Consider the following 13,943-nt stretch of genomic DNA (forward strand, 5'->3'; position numbering starts at 1 on the left):
GCCTGTAGTAGCCACCAGCCACAAGGTTCCCTTTGTTGCCTCCGTCTCTAATTCTTACTCAAGCTTTCAACCTGCTCATGGCTATTCTTTAGAAACAGTTCTTCACTCTCTATCCATTTCTTGACATAGAGGGCAACCCTTCCACCCCTGCTTCCTCGCCTGTCCCTTCTGAACAGACTGTAGCCATTGAGAGCCGCACTCCAGTCATGGTATGCATCCCACCAAGTTTCAGTAATGGCAACTAGAGTTGAATCAGAACTGAATTCTGACATTCAGTTGACGAAAAATTCAAAGGATCACAGCTCTGGATTTATGCTCTAAATCCTTAAAAAAGTCTCAGGCAAGATGTATAAATCTGTGTCTGTGTGCCTTACATCTTCTTGAACACTTGAACTCTATGACTGAGGGTCATAGAGACTTGGGAAGTTTTCATCCATTGTCTTCATGGGGCAATTTTGTAAGGAACTCTCACAGATGGGGAGATGCCATTCCATAAACCCCATATATTCATTGTTTTAAGTGGAAATGGATAAATTCCATTATTACTTTTACTACATCACAAGCAGCAAAAATAGCTGAGTAGACCGTAAAGTGTCTCTGACATGAGAAAATAGCATAAGCAACATTTGAAATGAGTGTTGAGGGAGCTGGCCAAAGCAAGGCCGCTTTCGATTATCTTTGAAAGACTGTGGCAACTAGGGGAGGTTCCTGAGGATTGGAAGGTTGCAGACATCACTTTTGTCTTCGAGAGAGAAGATCCAGGAAACTTCAGGCTGGTCAGCCTCTCCTTGATCCCTGAGAAGGTGATGGAGGAAGTAGTCCTGCAAGCAATTTCCAAACATGTTAAGGACAAGAACGTGATTGGATTTAAGACAGGGAAATTGTGCTTCACCAACCTCATAGCCTTCTAGGATAAGATGACTGGCTTGGTGGATGAAGGGAAAGCAGTGGATGTTGTTTCAATTTTAGCAAGGCTTCCGATGCCGTCTCCCATAACATCTTCATACACAAGCTGATGAAGCATGGCTTAGATAAATAGACAGTGAGGTAGACTGAAAACTAGCTGAGCTGCCAGCCTTCAAAGGATTGTAAGCAGCAGCACAGAGTCCAGCGGGAGGCCAGTCACAAGTGGTGTACTCACGGATCAATACTGGCACCAATACTGATTAATATCTTCATTAACGACCTGGATGGTGTGACCAAGTGCACCTTCAGCGTGTTTGCAGGCAATACAGAATTGAGGAGGAATGGTCAATCCACCAGGTAGGTGGCTGTGCCTCGGGGACCTCGGCAAGCTGGAGAAATGGGCCGATGGCAGTTCCATGGTAATGGAAAGTCCTGCACCTGGGGACAGGTAACCCCAGGCACCAACCCAGGCTGCGGGCTGACTGGATGGAGGGGAGCTTGGCAGAGAAGGACCTGGGTTTCCTGGTGGACAACAAGTTGCCCATGAGACAGCAAGGTGCACTCATGGCAAAGGCGACCAACAGGATCCTGGGCTGCATTAGGCAGAGCGTTGCGAACAGGTCGAGGGAGGTGATCCTTTGCCTGTACTCAGCCCTGGTGAGGTCACCCCAGGAGTGCTGTGTCCCCACAGGATTCTGGGCTCCCCATTCCAAGAGAGCGGGGGACATAGTGGAGTGAGTCCAGCAAAGGGCTGGAAAGATGACTAAGGGACTGGGAGCATCTGTCCTAGGAGGAGAGGCTGAGGGAGCTGGGACTGTTCAGACCACAGAAGAGAAGGCTCAGGGGGATCTTATCAATACCTCTTAGGCAGACTCTTCTCAGTGGTGCTCAGTGACAGGACAAGAGGCAACAGGCACAAACTGAAATACATGAGATTCCATTTAAACAGAAGAAGAAAAAAATTACTGTGAGGGTAAATGCTGGAACAGGTTGTGGAGTGTCCATCCTTCAAAAGTCACTCAAAACTCCACTGGACACAGGCCTCCTCTAGTTGCTCTGAGCAAGGCGGGTGGAGATTATCTCCAGAGATCCCCTCCAACTTTAACTATACTGTGATTCTGTGATCTTTGTCTTAAGCAGTCCCTCTAGATAAATTCCCTTTTGCCATGTAATGCTCTCTAATAGAACGCTTTCTGGATATTTCAGACAAACCTACTTTTCAAAATTCAATAACAGAATTTTTCACGAACAAAATCATGCTGGTCCAGCTCTACTAGTTTTTCCTTGGAGGAGGAAAGGGCATAGAAAAATGGTTTGAAAAGCCAATGTAACGAGAGACATTAAAAAAAAAACATTGTAAGATTCTGTTTACTCTCACACCAAACTTTTGAATATTGACTCTCTGATGAATAGCAAACAAGAAAATTTCTGGCAAGCCTGTTCAGAAAATATTGGATAAATGCATGAATAATTACTGTTGGTCACAGAATCTCCATACTCAGCTTGATCATTTTTTCTTTACTTATATTTTTACCTGATCTAGGCAGGATTTGTGTAAATCATTTTAAATTTGATAGATAATGTCTTTACAAAGAAAAGATAACTGTTTCCATAAGATAATGCATCATAACCATAATGTCTGTGAGAATTTGCACTGATTGCCTTGTGACAAATTGAAGAAAGGGCTGAGCCCTCCTGAATCTCTCAGAACTTCTCTATGGCTTTGGAATTTTTTGTGAAATCTTTGCTGCAGATGTTTCCACAGACCATGGGAAACTGAAATTCTTTATCATGTGCATTTAGGCATGTCATTTTCCAGGGAAAAATCTGACATAATAGCATCATGTTCTTGACTTATTCTGCCAGTGTCCACCATGGTAATGACTTCTTGTGGACACATGATTTATACATCCAATTCAATCATATGAGCGATCCTATAAAAGGTGCATATTTTCATAAAAGTCTAATAGGGGTAAAAATCTCATAGGGCATTTTAGCATGAAACTGGAAAATGAGTTGCTGTAGATATGTAATCTCTTCTGCTGAAGTCATCATAACTGTTCTGTGGGATCATGAATGACTATATCTTTAGGAAATTACATTTTATGCATTTAGGAAGGTGATGTCTAAGGAGATAGAAAGTATATGGCTGTATAAAATAACATGTAGATTTTTGAAGGAACTGTAAAATATTAGCCGTTGGAGTAGGAAAGACCTGTTTATCATGTTATCAGGTCTTGTACAGGATAAAGTGTTTCAGTAATCCTTCTAGCATACTTTAAATATCTCAAGCTGTAGTGCTTTTAAAAGTACTTCCTTTGAAAAATTGTTAAACTGTACCAACCAATTGCTAGTTGGCATAAGTGAAGTTCTAACAGTGAGAAATATCTTTCTGATATGTATCAAATTGATTTCTGTTTGCTTGGAAGAGGTTGTATGCCCTAGCAATTTTCCTGTTTTCTATATGTGGTGCATAGGTTTTTATGTGAAATATAAAAAATGGCCAAAAATACATCAAAACATTTCTATTAATTCATGAAATTAAGAAAACCTTTTTACATTTTCTCCTGTCACTGATTCCATTTGCTTTATTACTTTCAGCCTCTAGCCCACAAACTTGGTGGCACAATCAACAAACCCCTTAGTGGCTGTTTCATCTCTGCTCTATTTGATTTCTCCACTCTGAGTAAATGATTAAGTTTTCATGCATTGGTTCAACCAAAATCTATGTTCACTCAACCACATCCTTTATTGATTACTTCTACTGCAAACAGTAGGCCAAGTGTGATATACATAATTGGACAGTTGTCAGGGGATGTGGGTGTTAACAGTCCTGTTTTCCCAGTTGGAAACTGGAATCACCTTGATACACAAATATTCTGCACTGTTTCATTCTAATTCCTTGGACCGAGGAGTCCTTTTCCTCAGAATATATGTTTTTAACTCTCAAAGGTCTGGTTGAATGGATTTAATGATTATACCATATAATATGCTCTTCAAGTTGCACCTGTGCACTGCATATAGAAAACTAGAAAAACGGGAATTAATATTTGTCTAACACTTTAACCTTGTCCTTTAACTTATATAAATCATATGCTGTATTTCTGTGGGGAAACATTTGATTTTGTCTTCTTAGGAAAAAAAAACAGGTGTAAAAAAATGTGTTTCTAATTTTAAAGTTTAGAAGCCTTTTGACATTTGGCAAATGTTTACAGTACAGTATATTTAATATTATTGTGATATTAAAATACTTAAATTAGGAAACTTTAGGAAATCCAACTCTGCTTATTGACAGCTAAGCTTTACCGTAGCATATAGTTGAACATTTCAAGCATGTTAGTTTGTAGTGTTTTAGCATCCTTTTGTAGCAATGTAGCTCATCTCCATCACATACGGATAATGACTGCAATATTGCAAATTTGCAGCCATGCTTTACTGTGTTTCCTGTTTCATGGCAGGCACTACCCTGTTATAATTACTCTGATATCATAAGGTAGGGAGTTGCAGACTTCTGCCAGATTTTGAAAGCACATATCCCTAATATAGTTTATAATAAAAACTGTAATGTAAATAAACCCCAGTCAGTCATTTGCTGCAGGAATGTAACTTGAAGGTGTTTTAAAATGGTGAGAAAATAAATCACAATTCTTTATCACTTACAGGAACTTCTGTTTCTGTGAGTTTCTTAATTAAGACTGGATTTTCTGTCTTGCTTGGTGGCTTGACATTTAGCATGCTGCACTCCTACATTAGTGACTCAAGTTCACGGCTAATATTGAGGTCAGCTGCAGTAGCACTTCAGCCTTAAAGGGAAAAAGCGCAGTGCCTTACTTACAAGCAAACCCAGATGTCTATCTTCTATCTTGTATATACTGCAGAGATCTTATATTGTTAATACGACTGGCTTTATTAAAAAAAAAAGGAAATCTGCAAATGTCATTGTCAAAGTACATTAGCCAATTTTCAACTTAGATTCAACTGTGACCTCAGGTTGCTCTGATCTCACTGGGATTTGGGGGTGACACCTGCAATCCACAGTTGATAGGTTTGCCTGTGTGACTTCAGCAACCTTTGATCCACCCAGCCAAAGTGCAGCATTACACTCAGGGAAAGGCTGTCACCCCCAGAACTAAGAGACAGCGCCGCTATGGAGCTGCTGCTGCACCACCAGGGTTCTAGAGCAAGAAATGGCAGATCTGAATGACAGGAGCACAAAAAGTCTTACTGAAAATCTAGCCCTCCTACCTTCTTCCCCTATTTTGTCAGGATGTGAAGTCCGGCTGTATTGAAAGTGTTATCAGCTGCTCAGCAGAAAAAATATTAAAGCAATGGAAACTCCAAAACCCCTGTAAAATCATCACCTGCATTTTCATTCTTGGCCTTAAAATATGGCACAATATTCTGAAGAAGAATTTTGTTTTATTTCACTCAAAGGATCCAGTTCTGCCCTCAGAGGTTCTGTGTGGACTGGTCTCATTGGTCTCAGCGCAGGTAGTGCCTAGACAACTGTTTTGGAAATAAAGTTGAGTCACGGATTAGTCATCACAGAGTAAAGTTACTTCAGAACAGGGGGACAGATCTTCAGCATTTGGAGAAGCCATCTGAGTGAATATTTAATTTTGTCCCTGTCCTTTGCTTCAGTCAGGGAAAAGCGGCTGAAACTATTGAGTACTTGGGAGAGTTTATGAAGGTTGCTGAGAACGCTCATCTAAGCCAAAGCCTGGTGGATGCATGTGTATTACTTGGGAATGTTTACAATGAAAGAGTAAGTATTGGTTGTAGTAATGATGTCAAACAATTGGGTTTAATTCATGGTAAAAATCTGGTTTTGCGTATGAGACGATCCAGAAGGATTTGATCCAGGTATTGTATCTTACAAGAGTTACCAAAGGAGAAGATACTGTGTGACTAAATAAAATGTGCCTTAAGTTTTTGGGAAAGGTGAAAATTTCACACCATACTTAACACATAGGGTTTTGTTCTAGAATGGGTGAATAAAAACTCCAAATTCAGATCATGACAAACTTTCAGTGTTGTGAAAAATCTGCATCCAAATCACCACTGGGGCCACATATGCCCATAAAGAGTGATCAGTTAACACAAATGAAATTTTATTGTACCATACATTGAAATTTGTGCTTTTTTAAAATGAATGTATACTATATTGCATACTAATAAGCAGTTTTTAATCTTAGCTTGATTTCTTCTCTACGTTCTCTCAGCCAAATTTATTAAATGGGCGCTAGCAGCAAATAGTTTGGCAAAGGTCTGTGCTGGTAGTGGAAGGGCTTTCTCTTCTATATGGCTCCATCCAGCCTAATGGCTTTGATTTGACCTGTTTAAATCAATAGATAGGCAGTGACAGACAATATTAAGCTAGAAGTAACTAAGAAACTCCCTTTATCATAATTTGTAAGGTCTTTTGAAGTGCTTCTTTCTGACCCATGTGCCAGTCTCTGAATTTCTCCTCTGGGGTGGACCCTGCAAAGGTAGCAGTTCTGCTGGCTGCCTGACTGGGTAGCGGTGTCCATGTTTACTCTGTCCCTTATTGCATCTAGAGATGCAGCACTTGCACTGCAATAGCCCTTGGTTTTTGAAATCGGAAGGGTTAAAAACATTGCTGCAGAAGTGAAAGATTCATGTTGAGCCCTTTAGCATCTATTTTAGAGCTGAAATGCTACCTGAAATTATTTAGATACAATAAGTAATAAAAAAATTCATTCTGCAGACTGGACAATGTGGAAATTAGGAAACACTTTCATTATAACAAAATAAAAATAGAAATACCCTTTCAAAATCACCCTTTCTAGCTTTTGTTGCCTGGTTTTTTTTGTCACCGTTTCTTTTCTATGCATAATATATTGAACAGGCTACTTGCCCCTTTTCACTTACACTACCCCCAAATGCCTTTTTTTTTATAACTGGATTCCTCTTACAGAGAACTCCCGCTCCCAAAGTTGCTGGCCCGTTTTTGTTTCATAAGCAGTAGAAAAATTTCTTACTCTGTAATCTCTAAATTAGCCTGAGAGTTTTCTATTTACATATGTTCTTAGCATAAATGCCAAATTTCCCATTGAAAACTAAGTTTTAAAGTCTTTGAGAACTCGCTAAAGTAGCTTTAAAATGAAACTTAGAAGAAAGTAGGGTGATGTGACACTGTGCTTAATCATTCCATTCCACATTTGAGAAATAATTAACTAAATTCTGTTTAACTACTTTTATATTTCACTGCTTCTGCCACCATTGCTAATAATCAATTCTATGAGAACTGATATTTTAAGAATTAACCTCTTTTTGGTCATTCTCTAAATTCTCTTTCTCAGTTCAGAATTTGCTGCCTTCAACTGGGGTAATGGTGTAGAAGGGAAGAAATGTAGTGACTTAATCTTATTAACTTACATAAACTATGTAATTTAAACGTGCTAAAAAAAAAAAAGCTCTTAAAGTTTTACAATTCCCTATTTTCTATACCATTTTTTCTGCAAGGTCAGCAATGTTTACCAAAACTGAGCCTAAATTAACATTTCCTCTCTTGGATCGCTGCCTGCTTGGTGTCAGCTGTCATCACCAGTATTCTCGAAGTCATTATTAGGGTATTTTTATTCAACTCTATACTTCCCCTGGTGATACAATTTGCAGTAGTACTGTCCTTCTCATCAAATTAAAGATATCTCTATTTATATCCAGATCTATCCTTGGGGACCTTTAGTAAACTGGAGATACAGCTTTTACTGTTCTTCCCAAAGTGACTTTGACCAAATTCACTTTGCTCTGTCCACTCTGTTGCTGTATCTTTACAGTTCTGTCACCTCACTATTCCATCGCTGTCTTTCTTTAATGCTGTATACTCAGTTCCTGCTTTCTAGTCATGATTGTTTTACCCATACGTTTCTTGTTTCCAAAAATGCCTGGGTTTGTGTTATGCGTGAGTATTAGGTCTAATTTCTCCCAGTTTGTTAAGCGGGTTGCTTACTTAGTATACAAACTCTGATGGAGTTAGCATGACACACTCTGTCATTTCTCATTTCACTTTTCTCAAGTTTCTTAGTCTGATTTGCTGCATTCCTCTCACTAATTGCATCACTTAACCTATTATAGTTCTCAGGAGTATGGTAGGTAGATGTTTCTGCTTTTTATCTATTATCCTACTGCTTATCATTCTTTATTCATTGCGGTGTCCTCATAGGCCTAATTCTGCTCTCTGGTGTATTAAAGCCTAAAGACTACCTGAATTTTTATTACTCTTCTCTCCTTTTTTAATTACAGGCACATTTTAGCAGTCATACAAATTTTGATCCCACAAAGTGGTACCAAGTGCAACAGGTATTAATTGGAGTCTCTCCTCCTGGTCTCTGTACTATATGCAGAAGGGAATTTCAATGTTGCTAAATCAAGCTGAGAGTGAAAGGATAAGACAGCTCTGAAAATGTTTTCAGTCAGGAAGTTTGTGCCATCAGAGCAACAGAATTCCACACCAGTGGGAGCAATGGAAGGCATCTTCCAGGGAGCAGGCAGGCTATAGTTAGTGTTAATGACAGACATATAGAAACTGCCACAAGAAGTTTGTCTAGCTCTGACAATAGCCAGAATGAATTCCTTCAGAGTAAGGTAAAGGACGAACAGTTCCATAATGACTTGCTTGCAGGAAGACCTTTTTTTGCCTTGTTTGTTGATTATTTTTTTTTCACAAGGATGTCCAACCTTTTTCTTAGTAGGCTTATGGTCAAGATTGTTACCATGAACGATCCATAAAGAGGAGAGAGCTATCTGCAATTATTTTAAAATTTCTTGCTCTTCAGTTATATTCAATTTATACCTATTCTCCTATTGTAGTTGGTAGCAATTTTCAGTCTATTCCTGGTTTATATTTGCTGTTTGGCATGTATTTACCTTGTCCAGTTTTATTAATATACTGTTTGTTTATTTACATACATTCTATCTACTCTTGCTTTCTCCACCGCATTCTTGATGCATCCTGATACTTTGTTTGAGCTTACTTGATATTAGAGCTGTTTGGCATTTAGGAGAAGCCACTGCAGAGCTGCCCATGTTATTTCAAGGCTGTCTTCCTGAGCCTGAGTTAATTAGAACCCACTAAAAGTTACAAACAGTTCCAGCAGTATGAATTACCTCTCATTTTCTAAAGAATTAATTTCGTTTGCTATCACATAACCACTCAGGAAGTAGTATTAGGTCCCTTTGAAATTCCTCAAAGCCTTGCAAAAACCTTCCTTTTTTACCTTTTTCGACAATCTTGGCAAAATTGTCATCTGATTCTTTTCTATAATAATTAAACATTAAACAATACTGAAACTAGAGCATAAAGTTATTGCACACTGCCACGTATAATACCATTTAATGAGAGATGTAACTTATTTCCCAGCAATACAATCTCTTTGTCTTTAGATTTCCTCAAATCTTTTATTTATGCTCTGTTTAGGTCTGGTGGTATGCTACGTTTTAAATTAGAAGCTTGCTCCTGCAACCCTTCTTTTGACTCCATCTCTGATGGTAGCTCCAAGTAGCTTCATGGCAAAGAAGAAATATGCAAAAGATGAAGAAATATACCAAGAAATATTTTAGCTTTTCAGCAGTATCCTTCAGCCTATCATGATTTGCCCTAGTTTTCTCTTTATTTCTCTTTGGTCAAGAAGTTGAGGAGTTTTCTTTCTATATCTCACATAAAAAATAGTTCTTGTTATACTTTTTTTAATTCCTGTTAATGTATTATCTGCTGTAGTTTATACTCCTTTTTACTGGATTCATGAATGTTGGATTTCTGTATTCTGCAGGATAGAGAGGTAAACTGTTTGGGTTTTCTATGTAGCAACAGTTGGCTTATATTTCTCCTACTGTTTCTCTTGTGATTAGGAATATGCCTGGGTTTTGGTATATCCCTTCTTCCACCATAAATCTGTAGGTTTTAATTTCTGTTCTTTTCCGTGCTTTAGGTCCATCATTTCATTATCCTCTTTTTTCTTTTTTCTTTTCTAAAATTTAGTGTCACAATAGTAAATTAGGACCTTTCCTCCCACAGAGATGTTAATGAAACAATAGCGATAATTTCTATGGCCTGGCTGGAATCGGTATTAATACTTAGCATTGATATACTAAGATTTGGATGTTCAAAATACTACACAGACAAACAAAAAACAGTTCCGTTCCTGAGAAAGATATGAGCAGCATTATCTGGATTTTAGAGGTTAGGAAACAGCAAGGGAGAGTGGTTTGCTTAATACCATGCCATGAGTCATTTTGTGGGTGGGCCTCTCAGCTGCAACATCTCTGAGGTGCCAGAGGAGCAGGCTCTAATGTCAAGGTAAAATACAGGTGACTACAAGTAGTTTTTACAGTTCTTCTCTTTTTTTCTCTTCTTTACTAGGGGAACTATAACGAAGCTTTTGAATATTTCAGTCAGGCTTCTGAGGCAGCAAAAACCTTAAATAGTTTGCCCTTAGTGGATGAAACAAAGACTTATTGTGGCATTGCGAAGGCTCATAAACTGATGGTGGCATTTAACAGCCATATAGAAGCAGAAGATCCCGTCAGCCTCAAGTACCTGCTGGCATGGAAGGAGAACAGAAGTGACATGTGCGCTGACCCTCTTACAGTCGGTAAGGCATTGGTTATGAAACACATTAGTGCTGTATTGTCCTCAACGGTTAAGTTGTTTTTCTTGTAGAGTTTTATTAAATTATTTCCCGGGTTTAATCCTTGTACTGAATGGAGGTTAGATTTACTGCTTTGTGTGCTTATTTTAAAGGCTGAATTAAATAGGTTTAAATACAATATAGCAGGCAGAAACAGATAGTAGTAGTTGCTATGGATGGTAACTTTTTTCAGTGCTGTTTTCCAAAATATTACAGTTACGGGCAAACAGTGATGTATTAGTTTAGTCAAATATCATTATTTTAATCTTCAAAGAAAGAAAAAACATAATAATCTTCATCTGCGTCAGTTTTTCAAGTGCATCCAAAAATAAGTTCCCTGTTACCAAAAGTAAGAAGTAATTTCTGCTTGACATAGTGGACATAGTTCTGAATTCAGAAGAACATGCTGTTTTATTTTTGGCATCCTTATACTTGACATTGGAGGGGAAGGGGAAAAAAAAAAAAAGCAACTCTTATGATTTCTTCACTGTGTTTTCTTGTCTCAGATAAAGAGTAGAGGAGGACTTTGTGTGGAGTAGACCTCTTTCTTCATGGGTTAAATTTTCTTTACTTTTTGTTCCCTGTGCTATCTGTTAATACAAGACAAACTGAATCAGGCATTATCTCCAAGTATTGGCAGTATTAAACTGTATTGTACTGAGGAAGGAAAAGGGATAAGTCTGCTCCACCTTAAAACTTTCCTCTCTGCATTCCTGTGGAGAGTGTGAATCTGGACTACAGTGGAAATAAATAACAGCTGGGGCAAAGTCATAATATGGAGCTTCAGAGCTACTGTGTCCAAATTCCCTCAGTGATCAAACTCTCAAAGACAAAGAACTGCTTGTCTGCTGTTTTCTTGTGTATCTTTTCCTTTCATAGAATTGGAACACTTAAGTATAATTTCAATTGCGAATTTTATTTATAAAATAAATGGTTAATAGCCTGGTAACTGAAGATGTTAGTGGTTTAACAGGAGCCAGGATACCAGAGGCAACACTGGAAGCAGCTGAGAATTGTGGAACGAGGACATTGATTGGCATGCTGAAGAGATAACAAATTAGATAGCACTCTGCTTAGAGTTCCAGTGATGGTAACAGGGCAGTTATTTCTCGATGACAACGTGTTTCTTTTTCAATGACTATATGTATTTATGGGGTTTGCCCCAATAAGTGAGTAACCAGTACACTGACAGATTTTGTTGGCTGGCAGAGTTAATTGGGTGCGTGTCTCCTGCAAGGGGTAGTAAGTTTCTAGACCTGTAGTGCAGATGACAAGAATTCCAACAGAGGTGGTCAAAGAAGAATCCAATGTCAAGCAATTTTATATGCATTTCATATGAGGATCATTAGCTCTAGCTGATGTAAATAGGAGGCCAACAAAAATCAACAACGGCAACAGCAAAAAACCAGGAGCCTCGAAGAGATAGGGTGATCTTTTTATCTTCAACATGTATTTTACTTCTTGCATCTAAATAGGTTTTCTGTTCAACTTTTATACATCGCTTTCTCCAGCCAGTTGTGAAACTCATTTATACCCTGAAATGATATGTGCCCCTTTAAGCTCGAGCTTCATGCTCCTCTTTAACAGTACTTCAGGGATAAACAGAGTATGATTAGAAAAGCCCTTTATGTCCTGGCAAGCATGGCAACCAGAAACAAGTTTTGCCTGCTGAGATTCTCTTCCTTCTGTATTTCTGCCTAGTTTACCCTCTGTTACTTTCGGTATTACAGTTTTCATTTTAGTTCCAGTTCACTCCAGGAACCCTGTGGCTACTGCATATTTAGTAGCTCTTCCAGTTCAATATCATTCTTCTCATTAGTGCTCCAAGCTTACTCTCATGATACCCAGATTACATCCAGGAAAACATAGTGTCACACTGTCAGCACAATCTGTAACATTCTTCATGTTTTGTGTGCCAAATCTCTCGTTAGTACTGGCATTACATTTTTAATATCTTTGTCTGGCAAAACATGACCTGGCACCAATTCAGTATTAGGATTCACTGGCTTTGAGTTTCAGGTACAGCCTTTATCGTACCTTCCAGGAGAATGTCTGTGCATCCTACGATGAACTCACCACTTTGGAAATTCTTGCTGTGATAATAGAACAGTATTTCTAGCTCTTTCAAACAGCTCAACATCGATAATCTACTAGATTTTTCTCAGTCTTTTTGAGGATAAAACAGCTAAAGACAAGATGCAATGGTAGTTCTTAATCCGTAGGGGAATTTAATGAAAAGAAGATGGAAGGTAATAAGTTTTTATTTCTAACTGTTCTGACTGAATAATTTTTCTGTGACAAAAAAACAAGAGTATTTTCTGTATTCTTAGGCAAAAGAAATACTTAGGCTAGTGGAGGAACAATGACATTTAAATTCAAGTACTGCCATATACCTTATGTCTTTCAACCAAGGCTTATTTTCTAAATCAATCATTTCAATAACCAGGCAGGAAGAACCATTAATTACTCAATTTACCTCAACATTTATTAATAAAATGGATGTTTTGACCAAAGTTGTCATGGACAAAAGGGATGGGATTGTCAGAAAACAGTGTTTATAAATGCAAAGGAATATGTGTTTTTATCTGCTGCATTTGACTCGGTTACCTGATTTCACATACAAGAGAGTTATTTATGCCATTGTGAGATGCCACTGCAAGAACAAATACGTTTTTATTGATCTTTTTATGTTTAGTCAAATGTATAAAAAATAATTATCAGCAGAGAATAAGTAGGCAAAAAGGCTTGTGACTCCACGTTAAAGCCTAAAAAGGAACCCACAGCATGGCTAACATTGTCTGATGAGAAAATATTTCATAGGTCTTCCAATAAATAATCTCCTGACTTGCTGCCTTCTAGAAGGGAGAAGAATAATTAAAGGTGCCGAAGGCAGGAAAATTTTGGATCAGATTTTGGATATTGATTACATTAAATGCTGAGCAGGAATTGCGTTTTCTGTGAGTCTGGCAAATATCAGTCCAGGTCATTGCATCTGGCAGGGTTGTGCCTCAGCAAGAGACCTTGGATGCTTGAAATCACCTAAACACTTTTAAGAGTAGACTTAAAATGTATTCTTTTCCTTATACTAAAAAGTCTTCAGCTGTTTTCTTGAGAAATGTTATGTGCTTTTGACCATAATTTAGATTTACATTTCTTGACTTTGGAGAAGTTTGCAAAATTGACACATTTTACTGTAGGTTTTCCATGTTTGTTTTGTTGGGTTTTTTTATAATAGCTACAAAAGCAGGATAAATGGTTGTGTCTTACCCATATCATCAATTGTGAAGTCTTATGATCAATGGAATTATTTTGTACAATCAACTTCAGCATGATCAGGACTACTTCTAGCATCCCACACCTGAGCAGCCATCAACATGATTTAAAATG

At 38.1% G+C, this 13,943-nt stretch overlaps 1 protein-coding gene across 4 annotated transcripts in view; it reads left to right on the top strand.

Moving 5' to 3' along the window:
* The window catches only part of TTC29 (tetratricopeptide repeat domain 29), a 308,070-nt gene that overhangs the window by 248,388 nt on the left and 45,739 nt on the right, over window positions 1-13,943 (top strand). For all 4 annotated transcript variants that reach the window (XM_087736793.1, XM_087736791.1, XM_087736792.1 and 1 more), the window contains 2 exons: window positions 5,548-5,671; window positions 10,289-10,520. In XM_087736793.1, the coding sequence (XP_087592919.1) occupies window positions 5,548-5,671; window positions 10,289-10,520 (356 nt within the window). The remainder of the gene's footprint in view (window positions 1-5,547; window positions 5,672-10,288; window positions 10,521-13,943) is intronic.

The sequence above is a fragment of the Nipponia nippon genome, unplaced genomic scaffold (assembly GCF_047370975.1).
Source record: "Nipponia nippon isolate SJK-2023a ecotype South Korea unplaced genomic scaffold, ASM4737097v1 scaffold_6, whole genome shotgun sequence".
NCBI classification, from domain to species: domain Eukaryota; kingdom Metazoa; phylum Chordata; class Aves; order Pelecaniformes; family Threskiornithidae; genus Nipponia; species Nipponia nippon.